The sequence below is a fragment of the Procambarus clarkii genome, chromosome 49 (assembly GCF_040958095.1).
Source record: "Procambarus clarkii isolate CNS0578487 chromosome 49, FALCON_Pclarkii_2.0, whole genome shotgun sequence".
NCBI lineage: Eukaryota > Metazoa > Arthropoda > Malacostraca > Decapoda > Cambaridae > Procambarus > Procambarus clarkii.
In genome coordinates, this window is record NC_091198.1 from 22,707,475 (window position 1) to 22,721,300 (window position 13,826).

The 13,826-nt window shown below is 43.9% G+C and overlaps 1 protein-coding gene across 1 annotated transcript in view; it reads right to left on the reverse strand.

The window, feature by feature from the left end:
- LOC123763241 (neuroligin-2-like) overlaps nt 1-13,406 on the reverse strand; it is a 644,171-nt gene extending 630,765 nt beyond the window's left edge. The window contains exon 1 of the mRNA XM_069303139.1: nt 12,699-13,406. Coding sequence (XP_069159240.1) covers nt 12,699-13,134 — 436 coding nt within the window. The 5' untranslated portion in view covers nt 13,135-13,406. The remainder of the gene's footprint in view (nt 1-12,698) is intronic.
- Nucleotides 13,407-13,826: the final 420 nt, after the last annotated feature.

Here is a 13,826-nt window from a genome sequence, read left to right on the forward strand (position 1 = left end):
TGAAGAAGCCATCTCCTAATCAATTTGGTGAGAATTTTCTGACAAACAAACAAAGCATTAGACAATTGACCATGTCTTACAGAGTATTTATGTTGCAAAATTCTACATTTCAAATCTTTAGATGTTTGCCCAACATATAATCTATTACAGGCTCTACAAGGTATTTTATAAATGACACCATTATCACTACGAGGGCTGTTCCTAACAGTTTACCAACAGCATTTTCGAAGTTAAACAATACATGTATATCAAAACGTTTCAAGGCCTTGACCATATTTCCCAACCCAGAAAAATATGGTAAACATAACACATTCTTTGGACGAATTTTCTCACTGTTCGTGGTCTGAACTTCTACATGGGTACCATCGAGCAGAGGGTCTTAGTTGACATGGATTTGAAACCCGCCATATACTGCAGGTATGTTGATGACATTTTTACGCAGGTACCTGATGTCAGACGTCTGCAGCAGCTGAAGGAGGCATTTAAGCAAAATTCGGTGTTAAGTTTCACTTACGAGATGGAGAGTGATGGGAAGCTGCTCGTTCTAGATGTAACAGTCACGGAAAGAAATGGTGGCTTCCACACTGCAGTCTACACTAGAGAAACAAACATAGGAATGTGCCTTAATGCCTTTAGATACTGCGCAGACAGGTACAAGAGGAGTGTTGTCAACGCTTACGTCGATCGGGCTCTCACTCACAGCTCTGGTTGGAAGCAAGTCGATGAAGAACATTGTTGGGTAAGGCAGGTCCTAGTCAGCAATGGCTTCTATAACGGTTATGTTGAAGGCGTCATAAAAAGAAAGGTGAAACGCCATGCAACCTCTGAAGAGTCAATTAACACAACACTTGTATTCCCTATTAGACTGTTTTACAGGAACTTCTTTTTGGCGGCTCATAAAACGGAGGAAAGTGTCCTGAAAGATATTATTAATAGGAACGTTATCCTCGCAAACAAAAATCAGAAGATACAATTGACAATTTATTACAAAAACAAGAAAACGGCCAACCTACTCATGAAGAACTCCCCAGACACCAAACAGAACGCCTTGAAGGACACCAACGTCGTCTATGCCTTCACATGCCCACTTGGGGACTGTCAGCCCCAAAGATCTCAGTATATAGGCAAGACAACAACGTCTCTTTCTTGGCGATTAACAATGCACAAACAACAGGGCTCCACCAAGGAACATATAATCTCCTCTCAAAACCAGACCATCACCAGAGAAATCTTAACAAGCAACACAGAAATCATTGATAGATACAGCGATAGCAGGAAACTCGACATCAGCAAGGCACTACACATCAAAAAGTCTAACACCAGCAATCAACAGCCAATTAACATATAACTATATTCTACCCACTTCAATACCCTGAACCAACATAGAAGCAGCAAGAGCAATATTGCAATATATAGCAAATATAGAAGCAACAAATATGCCATATACCCAGTGTTTCGTGTTCTGTCTTTTGTCACCTCACACAAAAGCAAATATAAGCATGAAATGATGTGTGTAAAAACCTGTCTTTGAAAATGTGAGAAGTCCTTGTGAAAGGCTTTTAGGCGTCAGACCATAAATAAAAATTCAAAAATGAACTGTGGAAAGTTAATTTTCAATTACCCCCTGAGAGTGAAGAAAAAAGTAAGAAATAATGAAAAGATTCGTCTTAGAATCGTTAATCTTACCCTTTCGGTCATACTCAACAACATATATATATATATATATATATATATATATATATATATATATATATATATATATATATATAACTGAAAACTCACACCCCAGAAGTGACTCGAACCCATACTGCCAGGAGCAACGCAACTGGTATGTACAGGGACGCCTTAATCCGCTTGACCATCACGACCGGACAAAAGGAAGTGATAGCCGAAGCTATTTGAACCACTTCCCCGCCGGCACTCGGATGGTAATCTTGGGCATAGCATTTTATCAAATCACCTCATTCTTTGGGGCACACGTGAGGAACACAAATGCGAACAAGCCTGAATGGTCCCCAGGACTATATGCAACTGAAAACTCACACCCCAGAAGTGACTCGAACCCATACTGCCAGGAGCAACGCAACTGGTATGTACAGGGACGCCTTAATCCGCTTGACCATCACGACCGGACAAAAGGAAGTGATAGCCGAAGCTATTTGAACCACTTCCCCGCCGTGATTTGAGGTGATTTGATAAAATGCTATGCCCAAGATTACCATCCGAGTGCCGGCGGGGAAGTGGTTCAAATAGCTTCGGCTATCACTTCCTTTTGTCCGGTCGTGATGGTCAAGCGGATTAAGGCGTCCCTGTACATACCAGTTACGTTGCTCCTGGCAGTATGGGTTCGAGTCACTTCTGGGGTGTGAGTTTTCAGTTGCATATAGTCCTGGGGACCATTCAGGCTTGTTCGCATATATATATATATATATATATATATATATATATATATATATATATATATATATATATATATATATATATATATATACATAAAGGGAGTACCACCTCTGGCTGGAAGACGGGGGACCCATAGCCTCGGAGGAAATCACACATAACGCATTAGAGGCAATATTTAGGTCCCCTCCAATACAGTTTCTGTGTGTATTGTGACGAGAAAATAGATGTTAGTGCAGTCTCCCTAGGGCAGATGGAATGCCAGTCACACAAAACAAACAAAAAACGAAAAAAAAAGACTGCAATTCGTCTTCACTGTGAGGCAACTGTAGGATAAGAGAGAGAGAAAAAACATTTAAAAATAGTTTACTTATAAAACATTACTTTAAATAATTTACAAAACAAAAAATAATATCCAGGCTTGGGTCTAATACAACGTGTGCAAAACAAACAATATGAACAATCAAATTTACGTTACATTAATGTGCAAATAAAATAAGGTGCTAGAATACTGTGAACTAGACTGCATAAACCTGTTACCACACCGAGATATGCTGACAGATCATTGCAGTAGAGCACTCAGGAGTAATTTGAATCGTGGTGGTGGCTGGCTTTTATTTATATGGAACGACAGCCGTCCAGGTGGCGCTGGTATCGTTGATAACTAGGAACCGGCTCACTGTAATTAGCAGATGTGTTTGTTTCAGAGGTGGCGTGATTCTGAGGCATCACCAGGTGCGAGGAGGGTGACGGGCTGTGGGGGAGGTAGACTGGTGGTACTCTGTCTAGACGTTTTGAGAGGTGTTGTTGTTGCTCTTGTGGCTGCAGTTCTTAAATATATAGACGTGGTATGATAGAATAGGTGAAGATGGAGCAGGCTGAATCTCTTCCTAGAGAGATTACCGTTACAATATATATATATATATATATATATATATATATATATATATATATATATATATATATATATATATATATATATATATATATATATATATATATATATATATATATATGTTAGTATATTTTGGTAGCAGTCTTTCCTGTAGACATATATTATTAAATATGACCGAAAAAGTAAGATTAATAATTCTAACACGAATTTTCTCTATCTTTCTTAGGTTTCTTTTCACTGTTGATGGTAATTCAAAGATCAATTCTCCAAAATTCATTTTTATTTCTAGTCTGACGCGACACCTGAGCGCGTTTCGTAAAACTTATTACATTTCCAAAGACTTTAGTTTAACACACAACTGAAAGTGAATAGAGCTTACACATCTTCGAGTTTATATCTACATTTGGGTGAGGTGGATGAGGTGAAAAACAAACTTTCAACAATGGGTATTCAATGGGTATTAAATTCCAACACAAGACAGAACACGAAACAATGGGTATTGAATGGGTATTAAATTCAAACACAAGACAGAACACGAAACAATGGGTATTGAATGGAAGTAATTGTAGAAAGCCTATTGGTCCATATTTCTTGATGCTTCTATATTGGAGCGGAATCTTGAAGTGGGTAGAATAGAGTTATTAGAATAACTATATTCTACCCACTTCAAGACTCCGCTCCAATATAGAAGCATCAAGAAATATGGACCAATAGGCTTTCTACAATTACTTCCATTCAATACCCATTGTTGAAAGTTTGTTTTTCACCTCATCCACCTCACCCAAATGTAGATATAAACTCGAAGATGTGTAAGCTCTATTCAGTTTCAGTATTGTGTTTGTAAACTAAAGTCTTTGAAAATGTAATAAGTTTTACGAAACACGCTCAGGTGTCGCGTCAGACTAGAAATATAAATGAATTTTGGAGAATTGATCTTTGAATTACCATCAACAGTGAAAAGAAACGTAAGAAAGATAGAGAAAATTCGTGTTAGAATTATTAATCTTACTTTTTCGGTCATATTTAATAATATATATATATATATGTTTCATTGAATATGACCGCATATTCTGTATTTATTATTTTCTGGTTTAGGGCTTCTATCCCTCTAACTATTTTCTTAGCATCAGGGCTTAATTGAAATAGGAGTTCTCCAAAACTCATTTTCGTACTTTTAAGGTGAAGAAAAGAAGTGATTTACTATAGAGTGTATTACACTTATTTGTATAATTTGCACGACGTTTCGAACCTCCATGGTTCATTCTCAAGTGAACAGATCTTACAATACTAGTTGATTTTATACCCGCATTAGGTCAGGTGATAATACAATGAAGGTGAAAACATGGGGGGATACATAAGGGATAAACATAGGGGCTGCAGAAGGCTTATTGGCCCATACGAGGCATCTCCTATCTAAACACAAAGATTAATCCAGTGTAATTGGCCTGTTATGTTGGACATTGTCTTCTGTGTTGGCATCGATATGTTCTTGTCTTGTCCTTACTCTCATGGTGGGTAGAGTAAATAGTTCCGTGATTTGGGTGTTCATGGTAGGTCGCTCTATTCTTATGTGAATTGCCTCAAGAATTTGTAATCTTCTTGAATCTTGGGTTTTGTCTATTATGCAAGTATTCTTGTTCAACATTTCTCTTGTTAGAGTAATGTCATGGGCTTGTCTCATGTGATTCCTAGGGGCACCAGATTGAAGATGGCATGTCAAACGCCTCGTCAGCTTGGTCGACGTCATACCTATGTACTTACATTGAAGGTTACATCCTTCGTGGGGGCAAGTGTACATGTATACAACGCTTGACTGCTGTAGAGGGTTCTCCGTCGGCTTCGGGCTGTTTTTGATAAGGAGTTCGGAAGTCTTCTTGGTTTTGTAGAATATTATCAGGTTTATGTTTTGGTTAGGAGTAGTGCTTTTTACTCCTTTACGGATTATTTATTTCATTATTCTTTCCTCTTTTATATGTTCACTGTGCATGGTTGATTTGTAATATAATTTTATTGGGGGTGTTGTGGTTTCTGTTCTAGGTTCTGAATTATATCAACGGTCCAAGTGTCTTCTTATAGCAGCGTTTATTTCCGCGTTGCTATATCCGTTGTTCAACAACGGATATAGCAACGATGCACCGCCTGTTTATATCCACCCAAACTCAAATGTCTGACCTACCCTTGAAACACTCCCGCTATGCCCATGCTACCAGGCATTTACTTCTTGATAATATCTTCCACTTTCACCAAGATTTATTTAGTTTCTTCTGTCATGCCATTTTTTTGCAGTAAATATTTAATAGGTAAAATTCGAGTGCATAAATATTCACATATGTTGCATAAAATTCACATATATATAAATATGCCAATCGACATATTCAGCGACAATCGGTGATTCGACATAACAGAAGCACTAAACATTAATCACTTTCAACCAATTCCCAGAAGTAAGCTCACGGCTACTGCATTAGATAGTCAACGAGAATGTGGACGAAGACCACTCAGACACGGTAGTAACCCCGACTTATCACACCCATATGGAATATATATATTGCTTTGTTTCCTCCTATTGGATACACTTTCCCCCTCTGCCTCTGATGATGCCTCGTGTATCTTTGCGAAACATTTCGGGTCTATTAATAAACGTGTAAACATGAACTTTATTGTTCATTTTTAAACTGTTTTCCCATACGAAGGACATGACTAAAGAAGAACATTTGTTCTTCTTTAGTCATGTCATTGTTCTGATCCTGTCAGTCGTTTCTAAAGCACATTTTTAAAAGAACAATTGCTTTCGAAGTATACTGTTGTCACTAGGTTGTATAGTGTTGTCACTAGTATACTTATGAAGTATACTAATGTCACTAGGTTGTATAGTGTTGTCACTAGTATACTTATGAAGTATACTAATGTCACTAGGTTGTATAGTGTTGTCACTAGTATACTTATGAAGTATACTAATGTCACTAGGTTGTAGTATACTTATGAAGTATACTAATGTCACTATGTTATTGTATACTTATGAAGTATACTGTTGTCACTAGGTTGTATAGTGTTGTCACTAGTATACTTATGAAGTATACTGTTGTCACTAGGTTGTATAGTGTTGTCACTAGTATACTTATGAAGTATACTAATGTCACTAGGTTGTAGTATACTTATGAAGTATACTAATGTCACTATGTTATTGTATACTTATGAAGTATACTGTTGTCACTAGGTTGTATAGTGTTGTCACTAGTATACTTATGAAGTATACTAATGTCACTATGTTATTGTATACTTATGAAGTATACTGTTGTCACTAGGTTGTATAGTGTTGTCACTAGTATACTTATGAAGTATACTGTTGTCACTAGGTTGTATAGTGTTGTCACTAGTATACTTATGAAGTATACTGTTGTCACTAGGTTGTATAGTGTTGTCACTAGTATACTTATGAAGTATACTGTTGTCACTAGGTTGTATAGTGTTGTCACTAGTATACTTATGAAGTATACTGTTGTCACTAGGTTGTATAGTGTTGTCACTAGTATACTTATGAAGTATACTAATGTCACTAGGTTGTAGTATACTTATGAAGTATACTAATGTCACTAGGTTGTAGTATACTTAGGAAGTATACTAATGTCACTAGGTTGTAGTATACTTATGAAGTATACTAATGTCACTAGGTTGTAGTATACTTATGAAGTATACTAATGTCACTAGGTTGTAGTATACTTAGGAAGTATACTAATGTCACTAGGTTGTAGTATACTTAGGAAGTATACTAATGTCACTAGGTTGTAGTATACTTATGAAGTATACTAATGTCACTAGGTTGTAGTATACTTATGAAGTATACTAATGTCACTAGGTTGTAGTATACTTATGAAGTATACTAATGTCACTAGGTTGTAGTATACTTATGAAGTATACTAATGTCACTAGGTTGTAGTATACTTATGAAGTATACTAATGTCACTAGGTTGTAGTATACTTAGGAAGTATACTAATGTCACTAGGTTGTAGTATACTTAGGAAGTATACTAATGTCACTAGGTTGTAGTATACTTATGAAGTATACTAATGTCACTAGGTTGTAGTATACTTATGAAGTATACTAATGTCACTAGGTTGTAGTATACTTATGAAGTATACTAATGTCACTAGGTTGTAGTATACTTATGAAGTATACTAATGTCACTAGGTTGTAGTATACTTATGAAGTATACTAATGTCACTAGGTTGTAGTATACTTATGAAGTATACTAATGTCACTAGGTTGTAGTATACTTAGGAAGCCACCCACCTAACCTAATTTAACGATGCTGAGAAAACGTCGTTTTTTCGTGGACTAAGAATTGTTAGTCGTGTTTTAGTACCGCTCGTGAAGTTAGGAGAGTAACTAACCAGTACTAGTGGCTAGTTATAATTTCAAGTTACTGCCAACCCAATATACTTGTTAATTACCTTTGCGTGATCTGTTGCCAGTGGGATTCGAAGCCTAACGACACATAAATATTGTGATGTGTATGTTTTTTAAGCTGATTTCAAGGACAATGTTCAGTTACGTTCAAAATGTTGTGAATTTACGTTCAAAGTTCAGCCCCCCCATTGAACCTGTATTAAAAACTTCAGAACCCCACAGGCTTGTGTTCTCTTAGGCTTATAGAACTTAGACTTAGAGACCATAGGCTTATAGACCTTAGACTCAGAGATTTTAGGCTTATAGCCGCAGAAGAAAGACCCTATCGTCAGCCACGTGGCGATAAGGGTCGAATGGTTGACTAACAAGGAGGCGGAGTGACCTGAAGTGGTTCCTCCGTCGTCAGGGTGTTCCGTGGGGTTGAGCTCCGGTACGGAACACCCGGAGCAGGAGAGGGGTTAAGCCTCAACACGGAACATGTCTTCAAGGCGCCACTCACCTTCATAAGCTCCCCCCCCCTTCCCGCACGGCGGCTCACAGGGAGCAAAATGAACTTTTTTCCACTTATGGCTTGTGTTGTGAGGGCCGGGGGGGGGGGCGAGATGAGGTGGTGAGACGTAATGGGGGTCACTTATACCAGGGGGAGGGGGGTCACTTACACCAGGGGGACAGGGGTACTTATACCAGGGGGAGGGGGTACTTATACCAGGGGGACAGGGGTACTTATACCAGGGGGAGGGGGGTACTTATACCAGGGGGAGGGGGGTCACTTACACCAGGGGGACAGGGGTACTTATACCAGGGGGACAGGGGTACTTATACCAGGGGGAGGGGGGGTACTTATACCAGGGGGACAGGGGTACTTATACCAGGGGGAGGGGGGTACTTATACCAGGGGGAGGGGGGGTACTTATACCAGGGGGACAGGGGTACTTATACCAGGGGGAGGGGGGGTACTTATACCAGGGGGAGGGGGGTACTTATACCAGGGGGACAGGGGTACTTATACCAGGGGGAGGGGGGGGTACTTATACCAGGGGGACAGGGGTACTTATACCAGGGGGAGGGGGGTACTTATACCAGGGGGAGGGGGGGTACTTATACCAGGGGGGAGGGGGGGTACTTATACCAGGGGGACAGGGGTACTTATACCAGGGGGAGGTGGTACTTATACCAGGGGGGACAGGGGTACTTATACCAGGGGGACAGGGGTACTTATACCAGGGGGAGGGGGGGTACTTATACCAGGGGGAGGGGGGGTACTTATACCAGGGGGACAGGGGTACTTATACCAGGGGGAGGGGGGGTACTTATACCAGGGGGACAGGGGTACTTATACCAGGGGGAGGTGGTACTTATACCAGGGGGGACAGGGGTACTTATACCAGGGGGACAGGGGTACTTATACCAGGGGGAGGGGGGGTACTTATACCAGGGGGAGGGGGGGGTACTTATACCAGGGGGACAGGGGTACTTATACCAGGGGGAGGGTGGTACTTATACCAGGGGGAGGGGGGGGTACTTATACCAGGGGGAGGGGGGGTACTTATACCAGGGGGAGGGGGGGGGTACTTATACCAGGGGGACAGGGGTACTTATACCAGGGGGAGGTGGTACTTATACCAGGGGGGACAGGGGTACTTATACCAGGGGGACAGGGGTACTTATACCAGGGGGAGGGGGGGGTACTTATACCAGGGGGAGGGGGGGGGGTACTTATACCAGGGGGAGGGGGGTACTTATACCAGGGGGAGGTGGTACTTATACCAGGGGGAGGGGGGGGGGTACTTATACCAGGGGGAGGGGGGGTACTTATACCAGGGGGACAGGGGGGGGTACTTTTACCAGGGGGAGGGGGGGTACTTATACCAGGGGGAGGGGGGTACTTATACCAGGGGGAGGGGGATACTTATACCAGGGGGAAGGGGGGTACTTATACCAGGGGGACAGGGGTACTTATACCAGGGGGACAGGGGTACTTATACCAGGGGGAGGGGGGTACTTATACCAGGGGGAGGGGGGTACTTATTCCAGAGGGAGAGGGGTACTTATACCAGGGAGCGGGGGTACTTATACCAGGGGGAGGGGGGTACTTATACCAGGGAGAGGGGGGTACTTATACCAGGGGGAGGGGGTACTTATACCAGGGGGAGGGGGTACTTATACCAGGGGGACAGGGGTACTTATACCAGGGGGAGGGGTTACTTATACCAGGGGGAGGGGTTACTTATACCAGGGGGAGGGGGGGGAACTTATACCAGGGGGGTACTTATACCAAGAGGAGGGGCGTACTTATACCAGGGGCACTTACATCAGGGGGCACTTACATCAGTGTGGCACTTACATCAGGGGCACTTACATCAGGGGCACTTAAATCAGGGGGCACTTATATCAAGGAGCACTTACATCAGGGGGCACTAATATCAGGGGCACTTACATCAGAGGCACTTACATCAGATGCACTTACCTCAGGGGCACTTACATCAAGGGCACTTGCAACAAGGGGCACTTACATCAGGGGCACTAACATCAGGGGCACTAACATCAGGGGCTCTTATATCAAGGGGCACTTACATCAGGGGCATCTACATCGGGGCGCACTTACATCAAGGTGGCATTTACATCAAGGGCACTTACACCAGAGGCACTTACATCAGGGTCACTTACATCAGGGGCACTTACCTAAGGGGCACTTATATCAGAGGCACTTACATTAGGGGGCACTTACGTCAAGGTGGCATTTACATCAGGGGGCATTTACATCAGGTGGCACTTACATCAGGGGCATTTACATCAGGGAGCACTTACATCAGGGACACTTACATCAGGGGCACTTACATTAGGGGCACTCACATCAGGGGCACTCACATCAGGGGGCACTCACATCAGGGGGCTCTCACATCAGGGGCACTTATATCAGGGGCACTTACATCAGGGGCACTTACATCAGGGGCATTTACATAAGGGGGCACTTACATCAGGGGGGCACTCACATCAGGGGCACTTACATCAGGGGCACTTACATCAGGGGGGCACTCACATCAGGGGCACTTACATCAGGGGCACTTACATCAGGGGCACTTACATCAGAGGCACTTACATCAGGGACACTTATATCAGGGGCACTTACATCAGGGGCACTCACATCAGGGGCACTTACATCAGGGGTACTTACATCAAGGGGCACTTACATCAGGGGGCACTTACATCAGGAACACTCACATCAGGGGCACTTTTATCAGGGGCACTTACATCAGCGGGCACTTACATCAGGGGCACTTACATCAGGGGCACTTACATCAGGGGCACTCGCATCAGGGGCACTTACATCAGGGGCACTTACATCAGGGGGCACTTACATCAGGGACACTCACATCAGGGACACTTATATCAGGGGCACTTACATCAGGGGCACTCAAACGCGAGGGAACACTAAGACCAGGGAACACTAACGTCAGGGAACACTAACGCTAGGGAACACTAACGCCAGGGAACACTAACGCCAGGGAACACTAACGCCAGGGAACACTAACGCTAGGGAACACTAACGCCGAGGAACACTAACGCCAGGGAACACTAACGCCGAGGAACACTAACGCCAGGGAACACTAACGCCAGGGAACACTAACGCCAGGGAACACTAACGCTAGGGAACACTAACGCCGAGGAACACTAACGCCAGGGAACACTAACGCCGAGGAACACTAACGCCAGTGAACACTAACGCCAGGGAACACTAACGCTAGGGAACACTAATGCCAGGGAACACTAACGCCAGGGAACACTAACGCCATGGAACACTAAAGCCAAGGAACACTAACGCCAGGGAACACTAACGTCAGGGAACACTAACGCCAGGGAACACTAACGCTAGGGAACACTAACGCCAGGGAACACTAACGCCAGGGAACACTAACGCCATGGAACACTAAAGCCAAGGAACACTAACGCCAGGGAACACTAACGTCAGGGAACACTAACGTTAGGGAACACTAACGCCAGGGAACACTAACGTCAGGGAACACTAACGCCAGGGAACACTAACGCCAGGGAACACTAAAGCCAAGGAACACTAACGTCAGGGAACACTAACGACAGGGAACACTAACGTCAGGGAACACTAACGTCAGGGAACACTAACGTCAGGGAACACTAACGTCAGGGAACACAAATGTCAGGGAACATTAACGCCACGGAGCACTAATGTCAGGGAACACTAACGTCAGGGAACACTAACGTCAGGGAGCACTAACGCCAGGGAACACTAACGTCAGGGAACACTAACGTCAGGGAACACTAACGTCAGGGAACACTAATGACAGGGAACACTAACGCAAGGGAACACTAACGTCAGGGAACACTAACGTCAGGGAACACTAACGCCAGGGAACGCTAACGTCAGGGAGCACTAACGTCAGGGAACACTAACGCCAGGGAACGCTAACGTCAGGGAGCACTAACGTCAGGGAACACTAACGCCAGGGAACACTAACGTCAGGGAACATTAATGGGAGGAAGAACTAACGCGAGGGAACACTAACGCCAGGGAACACTAACGCCAGGGAACACTAACGCCAGGGAACACTAACGTCATGGAACTCTATCGTCATGGAACACTAACGCCCGGGAACACTAACGCCCGGGAACACTAACGCCAGTTAATACTAACGCCGGAGAGCACTAACTCAAAGGGTTTCTTAGTTAAGGTATATACCAGAGAAGACACTTTACTACTTATCTACGGATACCTAAAGATATCTATCCCTCAACGCCTTAGATGCCCAAATGCTTTAGATGAAGAAATAACCGGAAGAACCCAATCTGAGGCAAGAATACTGAAGAATGAAGAAGTGCTTGCCTCACTTACCTCAGGAGACGTAAAGGTAAAGAAGGGAGGGGAGTCGAAGTACTCTTCAACTTCGAGTAGTAGCGAAGTTGCAGCTACTACTTCGACTGAGTACCTAAGTAGGTACTCAGTCGAAGCTACTGAGTACCTACCTTCGTCGGGGACGTAGAGGTTGAGGTAGAGACAGTCTTCACTCTGGCGACTGAGTGCAGGAAGGTAGCTCCTGAGCGCCTGCAGGCGGCCGCGCGACATTCGAGTCAACGCGGCCGTTTCGTTGGAAATATCTGGCAGTCGCTGGGGGCAGGCCGGGCCGAACTGGGCGGCCTCGTGGACGCCCACCCACTGGGAGAGGGTACGGGTCGGGCTGAAGCGATTAGCGCCCACCGGGGGCGTGGCATAGGGTACCCCTAGGTAGGTCGCTACCCGCATGCCATACCCGCCCACCTGCCGGAAGAACCCCCGAAGTTGTCCGTATTTCGTCACAATGGTCGGGGTTTTCTTGAGGGATTCACAGTTGGCCACTCCGACGGCGATCACCATCACCGCGCAGGCCGCCCACGCCCAGCTGGGCGGAGCCCGGGTCCTCATGATTATAATAATTCCACAAATTTATTGTGGGCGGCAGGTGGTATTAGAATTATCGTCCTCTGGGACAGCGGTATAATTCCATGTCACTCTTTAGTCCACATCGCACCTGAATATTCACTTCTACTTATTTTATCGCCGTCACTTTCCACGGTAGGCCATGATGACAGGTTAGGGGGAACAAGATATCAAAGTTATCACTCGATAGCGAACACAGAACGCGGAGCTGGGCCTTAACCAGAGTGAAGGAGACGGAGAGCGGGACGCGAGGTCCTCACACCGCCACGTCTGCCAGTACACTGCCGCACAGTTGCCAGCACACTCTGAAAAATTATCGTACAGTCTTCAAAGAGATCCAACTAAATGACTAAATTTCCCCTAACAGTTAAACCTTGATCAAATGGCCATAGACATATATAAATATATAAATTTCATTGACACATCTGAGTATCAACATTGACACAATTGGACAATTTGTTTAGAAAATCGATTTTGCAAATAGAATGTGCAGGTATCTGGAGGCTTGATCTGGCATGCGTGGCAGCCTCTCTGGTGCAATGTTATCTCGCCCTTCTGCTCACCTTCGTTAAGGGTCATTTTCTAAACACTTCTGTGATAATAGTTTGTGTTGTTCTACTGATACTCAACTCACACCTTCACCTGATATACTGATGAATTGCTCTACTGATATTTAA